The sequence below is a fragment of the Bombina bombina genome, chromosome 2 (assembly GCF_027579735.1).
Source record: "Bombina bombina isolate aBomBom1 chromosome 2, aBomBom1.pri, whole genome shotgun sequence".
In the NCBI taxonomy this organism is placed as follows: domain Eukaryota; kingdom Metazoa; phylum Chordata; class Amphibia; order Anura; family Bombinatoridae; genus Bombina; species Bombina bombina.
Window position 1 is genome coordinate 1,093,537,300 of NC_069500.1, and position 11,324 is coordinate 1,093,548,623.

Below are 11,324 nucleotides of genomic sequence, written 5' to 3' on the forward strand. Positions count from 1 at the left end.
AATTTACCTGTAAAATAAATCCTAACCTAAGATATAATTAAACCTAACACTACCCTATCAATAAAATAATTAAATAAACTACCTACAATTACCTACAATTAACCTAACACTACACTATCAATAAATTAATTAAACACAATTGCTACAAATAAATACAATTAAATAAACTATCTAAAGTACAAAAAATAAAAAAGAACTAAGTTACAGAAAATAAAAAAATATTTACAAACATAAGAAAAATATTACAACAATTTTAAACTAATTACACCTACTCTAAGCCCCCTAATAAAATAACAAAGACCCCCAAAATAAAAAATTCCTTACCCTATTCTAAATTTAAAAAGTTACAAGCTCTTTTACCTTACCAGCCCTGAACAGGGCCCTTTGCGGGGCATGCCCCAAGAATTTCAGCTCTTTTGCCTGTAAAAAAAAACATACAATACCCCCCCCCCAACATTACAACCCACCACCCACATACCCCTAATCTAACCCAAACCCCCCTTAAATAAACCTAACACTAAGCCCCTGATGATCTTCCTACCTTGTCTTCACCATGCCAGGTTCACCGATCCGTCCTGGCTCCAAGATCTTCATCCAACCCAAGCAGGGGCTAGACATCCACTGAAGAAGTCCAGAAGAGGGTCCAAAGTCTTCCTCCTATCCGGCAAGAAGAGGACATCCGGACCGGCAAACATCTTCTCCAAGCGGCATCTTCTATGTTCTTCCATCCGATGACGACCGGCTCCATCTTGAAGACCTCCAGCGCGGATCCATCCTCTTCTTCCGACGACTAGACGACGAATGACGGTTCCTTTAAGGGACGTCATCCAAGATGGCGTCCCTCGAATTCCGATTGGCTGATAGGATTCTATCAGCCAATCGGAATTAAGGTAGGAATTTTCTGATTGGCTGATGGAATCAGCCAATCAGAATCAAGATCAATCCGATTGGCTGATCCAATCAGCCAATCAGATTGAGCTCGCATTCTATTGGCTGTTCCGATCAGCCAATAGAATGCGAGCTCAATCTGATTGGCTGATTGGATCAGCCAATCGGATTGATCTTGATTCTGATTGGCTGATTCCATCAGCCAATCAGAAAATTCCTACCTTAATTCCGATTGGCTGATAGAATCCTAGCAGCCAATCGGAATTCGAGGGACGCCATCTTGGATGACGTCCCTTAAAGGAACCGTCATTCGTCGTCTAGTCGTCGGACGAAGAGGATGGATCCGCGCTGGAGGTCTTCAAGATGGAGCCGGTCGTCATCGGATGGAAGAACATAGAAGATGCCGCTTGGAGAAGATGTTTGCCGGTCCGGATGTCCTCTTCTTGCCGGATAGGAGGAAGACTTTGGACCCTCTTCTGGACTTCTTCAGTGGATGTCTAGCCCCTGCTTGGGTTGGATGAAGATCTTGGAGCCAGGACGGATCGGTGAACCTGGCATGGTGAAGACAAGGTAGGAAGATCATCAGGGGCTTAGTGTTAGGTTTATTTAAGGGGGGTTTGGATTAGATTAGGGGTATGTGGGTGGTGGGTTGTAATGTTGGGGGGGGGGTATTGTATGTTTTTTTTACAGGCAAAAGAGCTGAAATTCTTGGGGCATGCCCCGCAAAGGGCCCTGTTCAGGGCTGGTAAGGTAAAAGAGCTTGTAACTTTTTAAATTTAGAATAGGGTAAGGAATTTTTTATTTTGGGGGTCTTTGTTATTTTATTAGGGGGCTTAGAGTAGGTGTAATTAGTTTAAAATTGTTGTAATATTTTTCTTATGTTTGTAAATATTTTTTTATTTTCTGTAACTTAGTTCTTTTTTATTTTTTGTACTTTAGATAGTTTATTTAATTGTATTTATTTGTAGCAATTGTGTTTAATTAATTTATTGATAGTGTAGTGTTAGGTTAATTGTAGGTAATTGTAGGTAGTTTATTTAATTATTTTATTGATAGGGTAGTGTTAGGTTTAATTATATCTTAGGTTAGGATTTATTTTACAGGTAAATTTGTAATTATTTTAACTAGGTAACTATTAAATAGTTCTTAACTATTTAATAGCTATTGTACCTGGTTAAAATAAATACAAAGTTACCTGTAAAATAAATATTAATCCTAAAATAGCTATAATATAAATGTAATTTATATTGTAGCTATATTATGATTTATTTTACAGGTAAGTATTTAGCTTTAAATAGGAATCATTTATTTAATAAGAGTTAATTTATTTCGTTAGATAAAAATTATATTTAACTTAGGGGGGTGTTAGTGTTAGGGTTAGACTTAGCTTTAGGGGTTAATACATTTATTAGAATAGCGGTGAGCTCCGGTCGGCAGATTAGGGGTTAATAATTGAAGGTAGGTGTCGGCGATGTTAGGGAGGGCAGATTAGGGGTTAATACTATTTATGATAGGGTTAGTGAGGCGGATTAGGGGTTAATAACTTTATTATAGTAGCGCTCAGGTCCGGTCGGCAGATTAGGGGTTAATAAGTGTAGGTAGGTGTCGGCGACGTTGTGGGGGGCAGATTAGGGGTTAATAAATATAACATAGGGGTCGGCGATGTTAGGGCAGCAGATTAGGGGTACATAAGGATAACGTAGGTGGCGGCGGTTTACGGAGCGGCAGATTAGGGGTTAAAAGTGTAATGCAGGGGTCAGCGATAGCGGGGGCGGCAGAATAGGGGTTAATAAGTGTAAGGTTAGGGGTGTTTAGACTCGGGGTACATGTTAGAGTGTTAAGTGCAGACGTAGGAAGGGTTACCGCATAGCAAACAATGGGGCTGCGTTAGGAGCTGAACGCTGCTTTTTTCCAGGTGTTAGGTTTTTTTTCAGCTCAAACAGCCCCATTGTTTCCTATGGGAGAATCGTGCACGAGCACGTTTTTGAGGCCGGCCGCGTCCGTAAGCAACTCTGGTATCGAGAGTTGCATTTGCGGTAAAAATGCTCTACGCTCCTTTTTTGGAGCCTAACGCAGCATTTGTTTGAACTCTCGATACCAGAGTTAAATTTATGGTGCGGCCAGAAAAAAACCCGCGGAGCGTTAACAGCCCTTTTACCGCCGAACTCTAAATCTAGGCCTTATACTGTTCACAAAGAAGATTCCTATAAAATGTTAATTTCAGCAAGATGGGTAAACATTTAATATAAAAAAATAGATGTTAGCCACTAAACATTTTATATTTTCTTTTTGCAAATTAATATTAGCTTCAATGCATCAATCAAATACTGAATTTGACAATTTTATATAAAATTTAGAATTTTGATTCCCTTAGATTTGAATACAGGAGTACGAAATTTAATGTCTGAATGTTAATGTTCATCCTATAGAAATATTTGTATAGTAATATGAACATCACAGGGTTTATTTGTATTACCAGTGCAATGCCCAAAATAGACCTCTATCCCTACACAAATATTGGGTTCATCTATTTTAAGCTTAAACAGCATTTGCTCTTGGTGTATAGTAGTGTATATAGCTAAGGTTGTGCTTTTTGGTGTCTATACATGAGCTGAGACATTGCATTTAAGTTTAGATCACTGTATATGTTATGTTTTATTTTTAGGGCGGAGACTTATTTGATGCAATCACATCATCAACAAAGTATACTGAACGGGATGCTGGTGCAATGGTGTACAATCTTGCTAGTGCTATGAAATATCTTCATGGTCTTAATATTGTGCACAGGGACATCAAACCTGAGAACCTCTTGGTATGTATCACAATACTCCCTGATATTGCAGAAGGAACATAAATATCTGCATTGTTTGTTACCCCTACACCACGAGGGGTGCAAGAGTTGTCTGTAAAGTAATGAAAGAGAATCATACACCATTATATGTGCACATGTTCTGACAGTGCCTTTATTTACTTTTGAATGTTAAACAACTTTTACTAAACAAACCTTATTTTAGGCAATAACACAATAAGCAAAATTTACTAATATTTAATAAGCATTATAGAACATATCTAACATAAGTGCATTATACTTTTCCTTTCATAGCCTTAGTATTTTAATTTCAGAGCTAATTAAGCTAATTTCAAGCTAATTAAATATATACTATAGATATCTTTACACAGACACAATGTAAGTTCTAACAATTAACTGACGGCTAGATTACGAGCTTTGCGTTAAGAGCGGCTCGGTGCTAACTTGCAAGTTATTTCCACCGCTCACCTCCCTATAGCGCTGCTATTACAGGTTTGCAAAAACCCGGCGTTAGCAGACAATATTGCAGCGTTGAGAAAAATTTAGCTCCATACCGCACCCAAATACCAGCACTGCTTTGAGCTGGTTTTACGTGCTCGTGCATGATTTCCCCATAGACATCCATTGGGAAAGCCGGCTAAAAAAAAGCCTAACACCTGCAATAAAGGAGCGTAAAGCTCCGTAACGCTGCCCCATTGATTCCTATGGGGAAACAAAATGTATGTTTACACCTAACACCCTAACATAAACCCCCGAGTCTAAACACTCCTAATCTGCCGTGCCCGAAATCGCCAACACCTTAACTTATTAACCTCTAATCTGCCGTCCCCAACGTCGCTGCCACTATACTAAAGTTATTCATCCCTAAACCTAACCCTAAGTCTAACCCTAACACCCACTAACTTATATATAATTAAAATAAATCTAAATAAATATTACTATCATTAACTAAATAATTCATATTTAAAACTAAATACTTACCTATAAAATAAACCCTAAGCTAGCTACAATATAACTAATAGTTATATTGTATCTATCTTAGGTTTTATTTTTATTTTGCAGTCAAGTTTGTATTTATTTTAACTAGGTAGACTAGTTACTAAATAGTTATTAACTATTTACTAGCTACCTAGCTAAAAAAAAATACAAATTTACAAAACCAAACAAACACTAAATTACACAAAATAAAAAAGAAATTATCAAATATTTAAACTAATTACACCTAATCTAGTAGCCCTATCAAAATAAAAAATCCCCCCCAAAATAAAAAAGAAACCCTAGCTTACAATAAACTACCAATGGCCCTTAAAAGGGCCTTTTGTGGGGCATTGCCCCAAAGAAATCAGCTCTTTTACCTGTAAAAAAATAATACAAACAACCCCCCCCAACATTAAAACCCACCACCCACACAACCAAACCCTTCAAATAAAATCCTATCTTAAAAAAACTAAGCTCCCCATTGCCCTGAAAAGGGCATTTAGCTCTTTTTCTGCCCAAACCCTAAGCTAAAAATAAAACCCACTTAATAAACCCTTAAAAAACCTAACCCTAACCCCCGAAGATCCACTTACAGTTTTTGAAGACCGGACATCCATCCTCAACGAAGCCGGGAGAAGTCTTCATCCAAGCGGCAAGAAGTGGTCCACCAGATGGGCAGAAGTCTTCACCCAGACGGCATCTTCTATCTTCCTCCTTCCGACGCGGAGCGGCTCCATCTTCAAGACATCCGGTGCGGAGCATCCCCTTCTTTCGATGGTCGCCGAAGAATGAAGATCCCTTAAATGACGTCATCCAAGATGGCATCCCTTGAATTCCGATTGGCTGAAAGAATTCTATCAGCCAATCAGAATTAAAGGGATGCCATCTTGGATGACATCATTTAAAGGAACCTTCATTTGTCTTTAGTCATCGGAAGAAGAGGATGCTCCGCGCTGGATGTCTTGAAGATTGAGCCGCTCCATGCCGGATGGATGAAGATAAAAGATGCCGTCTGGATGAAGACTTCTGCCCGTCTGGAGGACCACTTCTGCCGGCTTGGATGAAGACTTCTCCTGGCTTCATTGAGGATTTCTTGCCGCTTTGCTGAGGACTTCTCCCGGCTTCGTTTAGGATGGATGTCCGGTCTTCAAAACTGTAAGTGGATCTTCGGGGGTTAGTGTTAGGTTTTTTAAGGGTTTATGGGTGGGTTTTAGTTTTAGATTAGGGTTTGGGCAATTGAAAAAGAGCTAAATGCCCTTTTAAGGGCAATGCCCATCCAAATGCCCTTTTCAGGGCAATGGGGAGCTTAGGTTTTTTTAGTTAGGATTTTATTGGGGGGTTGGTTGTGTGGGTGGTGGGTTTTACAGTTGGGGGGTGTTTTTAATTTTTTACATGTAAAAGAGCTGATTTCTTTGGGGCAATGCCCCACAAAAGGCCCTATTTAAGGGCTATTGGTAGTTTAGTTTAGGCTAGGGTTTCTTTTTATTTTGGGGGGACTTTTTTATTTTGATAGGGTTATTAGATTAGGTGTAATTAGTTTAAATATCTGATAATTTATTTTTTATTTTGTGTAATTTAGTGTGTTGTTTTTTTGTAATTTAGGTAATTGTATTTAATTAATTAATTTAATTTATTTAATTGTAGGGTAATGTTAGCTGTTAGTGTAAGACAGGTTAAGTTTTATTTTACAGGTAAATTTGTATTTATTTTAGCTAGGTAGTTAGTAAATAGATAATAACTATTTAGTAACTATTCTACCTAGATAAAATAAATACAAACTTGCCTGTAAAATAAAAATAAACCCTAAGCTAGATACAATGTAACTATTAGTTATATTGTAGCTAGCTTAGGGTTTATTTTACAGGTAAGTATTTAGTTTTAAATAGGAATTATTTAGGTAATGATAGAAATTTTTATTTAGATTTCTTTTAATTATATTTAAGTTAGGGGGTGTTAGATTAGACTTAGGTTTAGGGGTTTATAATTTAGTATAGTGGCGGCGACGTTAGGGCGGCAGATTAGGGGTTAATAAATGTAGGTAGGTGGTGGCAATGTTAGGGGCGGCAGATTAGGGGTTAATAATATTTAACTAGTGTTTGCGATGCGGGAGTGCGGCGGCTTAGGGGTTAATATGTTTATTATAGTGGTGGCGATGTCCGGAGCGGCAGATTAGGGGTTAATAAGTGTAGGTAGGTTGCGGTGACATTGGGTGCGGGAAATTAGGGGTTAATAAGTATTATGTAGCTGTCTGCAATGTTGGGGCAGCAGATTAGGGGTTAATAAGTATAATGTAGGTGGCGGCGATGTTGGGCGGCATATTAGGGGTTAATAAGTGTAAGATTAGTGGTGTTTAGATTCGGGGTTCATGTTAGGGTGTTAGGTGTAAACATAAATTTTCTTTCCCCATAGGAATCAATGGGGCTTCGTTACGGAGCTTTACGCTGTTTTATTGCAGGTGTTAGGCTTTTTTTAAGATGGCTCTCCCCATTGATGTCTATGGGGAAAATTGTGCACGAGCACGTAAAACCAGCTCACCGCTGACTTAAGCAGCTCTGGTATTGGAGTGCAGTATGGAGCTCAATGTTACTCTACGCTCACTTCTTGCCTAATAACGCTGGGTTTATGAAAACCTGTAATACTAGCGCTGTAGGTAAGTGAGCGGTGACAATAACGTGCAAGTTAGTACCGCACCCCTCATACCGCAAAACTCGTAATCTAGCCATTAGTTAATTGTATTTAATTGTAGTGTTAGGTGTTAGTGTAACTCAGGTAAGGTTTTATTTTAAAGGTAAATTTGTATTTATTTTAGCTAGGTAGCTAGTAAATAGTTGATAACTATTTAGTAACTAGTCTACCTAGTTAAAATAAATACAAACTTACCTGTAAAATAAAACCTAAGATAGCTACAATGTAACTATTAGTTATATTGTAGCTAGCTTAGGGTTTATTTTACAGGTAAGTATTTAGTTTTAAATATGAATTATTTAGTTAATGATAGTATTTTTTATTTAGATTTATTTTAATTATATTAAAGTTAGTGGGTGTTAGGGTTAGACTTAGGGTTAGGTTTAGGGGTTAGTAACTTTAGTATAGTGGCGGCAATGTTAGGGACAGCAGATTAGAGGTTAATAATAGTAATGTAGGTTGCGGCAATGTTAGGGACAGCAGATTAGGGGTTAATAATATTTAACTTGTGTTTATGATGCAGGAGTGCAGCGGTTAAGGGGTTAATATGTTTATTATAGTGGTGGCAATATCCAGAGCGGCAGATTAGGGGTTAATAATTTTATTTTAGTGTTTGCGATGTGGGAGGGCCTTGGTTTATGGGTGTTCGTGTACTTTTTAGCACTTTAGTTATGAGTTTAATGTTACGGCTTGGTAACATAAAAGCCATAACTACTGACTTTCAGTTTACAGTATGGATCTTGACGGTATAGGCTGTACCGCTCACTTTTTGGCCGGACAGGCAAACTCGTAATACTGGTGCTATGGAAGTCCCATTGAAAAGGGACTTTTTGAAAGCTGCAGTAGTTACGTTGTGTTCCGGCCTTATGTAATCAGAATGCATTAAAGGGACACTGAACACAATTGTTTTCTTTCATGATTCAGATTTAAAGCAACTTTCTAATTTACTCCTATTATCATTTTTTTTTTCGTTCCCTTGCTATCTTTATTTGAAAAAGGCATCTAAGCTAAGGAGACAGCCATTTTTTGGTTTAGAACCCTGAACAGCACTTGTTTATTGGTGGGTGAATTTATCCACCAATCAGCAAGAACAACCCTGGTTGTTCACAAAAAATGGTCCGGCATCTAAACATACATTCTTGCTTTTCAAATAAAGATACCAAGAGAATGAAGAAGATTTGATAAAAGGAGTCAATTAGAAAGTTGTTTAAAATTGCATGCTCTATCTGAATCACAAAAGAAAGAAAAAATGGGTTCAGTGTCCCTTTAAAGACATACAGACACTAACAATGAACTTTGACTTATTTTGTGTTATTAAAAATCTGTTATACATTGATATTCCAATTTCAGTATCACAAATTTTACTCGGATTTCAATATTTTGTTTTGCAATAGCAATCTCTATTTAATATATAGATACGCACATTTATTTTTGCCGTATCAGTATCCATTTGATTTACACACACAATACAGACATTACATTTCTTTCTAAACAATGTACAAATACACATTGGCATTAAATTCACAGTCTCTTCTGAGATTATGTTTAATTGCATTATAACATCAGCATAATGTGGCATTGCATTACCTATTTAGCAGTTGCCTAAACTAACTATAATAAACATAGCAAACAAAGTAATCATACCTTTCACTTAACAATTCCTATACGTTTTAAAACATTAAAGTGATGCTGAAAGTTCCTTTATTTGCCTGCAGTGTATGCCGTGCTAAGCGCCTCAGGCCTCCCACGGCAGAACTCTATTCTTTTTCAATGAGGTGACATTTCCACCTCTTAGCCAATAGCCGAGTGGGCCGTGGCATTATGCGGGATAGCTAGCAGGCTATTGGCTAACATCATCCTATTGATAAAAACAGTGTTCTGTCGTAGTCGGCCTGAGGCGCTCAGCGCAGCATACACTGCAGGCAAATCACAGAATAATCAGCATAAAGTTGTTTACACTTCATGACTGAAAGTCCCCTTTATTTGTTGCACTGGTAAATCCTAGTGTTTCACAAACGCTAGGATTTACCATCACTTCTCTAACCCTGTCTTAACTTTTCTAACCATTTTACTAACCTGTAAATCAATGAAAGAGAATAAGACACGTGTTCTACCAATGCCTTAATTTCCTTTGGCGTGTAGAACAGTAGATTTTCTTTCTCTATAAATGTGCAGCACCCCTCTATGCGTGCAGCACTTAAAAAGAATTTCCAGAAAAAAAGAAAAACTTTTTTTCTCTTCCCTTTACATTTAGCATATGTGTATGATTAAATAGTAATTTTTTTGTGCAGAAGCTTGTGAAGAAAGGCTAAAGCTACAGATTTGTCTGTATGGTTGAAATAAACATTCATATGTGGTAGAAATAAACATGCAAAATATCCTCAAAACCACTTTATAGCTTAAAGTGATTGTAAACTTTGCTTATTTAATACACAATATATAAAATAATTCATAAAAACAGGGCCACTTTAAAGTGATGGTAAATCCAAGTGTTTAACAAAAACTAGGATTTACCCTCACTAAAAATAAAGGGGAGTTTAATTGATCAAACGTGTACAAAAGGGTGCTAAGCTCACCCTTTTTGTGCCATTGCACAGCGCTAAATTCAGCGGCTCTGGCCGCCAACGGCATATCGATCTTCTACCAATGAGGTGCCGCTTGCAGCTCTGAACCAATAGCAGTGTGTGCATACAGAAACCTGTCTGTTGACACACACGGCTATTGGTTCATAGGTGCAAACATCAGCTCATTGAAGGAGATCGTTGTGCCATGGGCAGCCAGAGACGATGAATTTAGCTCTGTGCAACGGCACAAAAAGGGTGAGCTTAGCACCCTTTTGTACACATTTGATCAGTTAAACACCCCTTTATTTTTAGTGAGGGTAAATCCTAGCTTTTGTTAAACTTTGTCATTACATTTTTTGAGGGCGCTTCCTTTGTAAAATATTTGTAAAATATATACCTTTCCTCCGCCCACATCTAATAATTCATCCAATCGTTGCATGCCCCATGAGCTGGAAGTCAAATACGGCATGCAACGATTGGATGAAGCCAGATTTTTTTGGTTCCTCCCCTACAAGTACTAGTCACTATAATTAAAAAGCTTCAATCCATGATTAACCAATATGTCCTGTAGATTTCAAGTTGCCTTCAAAGTTCTTCAAGCTCCTGTGTTATCAGGGGTCTGGATTTTCCTAGCATTAGAACTTATTATGAGACAGTGCTTCTAACGCATTTCATCCTGGGGGACCCCAATTAGAATATAAGTGGGGACTTGAGCTATCAGTGCAACTTTGATATGCTAAAGCTTTTTGAATATAAATAATATGGGCCCCAAATAACTGTTAAGTATGTGAAATAGAACTTTAAACCAACATGATGATGCCTGATATTTGTTACTCTGTAGCTTCATCTAGTGTTAGAGATGTTGTTCTTTTTTCTTTAGCTTTATATTCACATGGTTGTTATATTCCAGCTTTTTTTAATTGTTTACATTGTGCTTAGTAAATGTAGATAATATATCTTTTGTGACCTATTCATACATCAGTGATAACCAATATAGGGCTAGATTACAAGTGGCGTGCGATTGTTAGGGCGTGTCGCGATAATCAATATTGCGACCACTCTAACTTGCGCGTGTATTACAAGTTGAAAATAAATGTGTTCACTTGAGTGCAAACTAAAATAGCGCACATCTGGTTTGCGCGAGTGGAGACTTAGTGTAAGGGGTAAAAAAAAAAATGTGCACCAAATACAACATAAATATATTTAAATAGAGTTAAACTTATATATACACTTTCTGATAAAAATATTAATTATACAATTTTATAAGGGTTAAAGGGTATATGGTATATGACAAAGTATTTGAGTGGAAAGGGCTATATTGTTCGTGTACGTGTGTGTGTATATATATATATATATATATATATATATATATACTCAAATGCCTTAAAAGTTGAAAAATC

At 37.3% G+C, this 11,324-nt stretch overlaps 1 protein-coding gene across 2 annotated transcripts in view; it reads left to right on the forward strand.

The window, feature by feature from the left end:
* Nucleotides 1-11,324, forward strand: part of DCLK2 (doublecortin like kinase 2) — a 262,197-nt gene that overhangs the window by 220,032 nt on the left and 30,841 nt on the right. For both annotated transcript variants that reach the window (XM_053703730.1, XM_053703729.1), the window contains one exon: nucleotides 3,554-3,700. In XM_053703730.1, coding sequence (XP_053559705.1) covers nucleotides 3,554-3,700 — 147 coding nt within the window. The remainder of the gene's footprint in view (nucleotides 1-3,553; nucleotides 3,701-11,324) is intronic.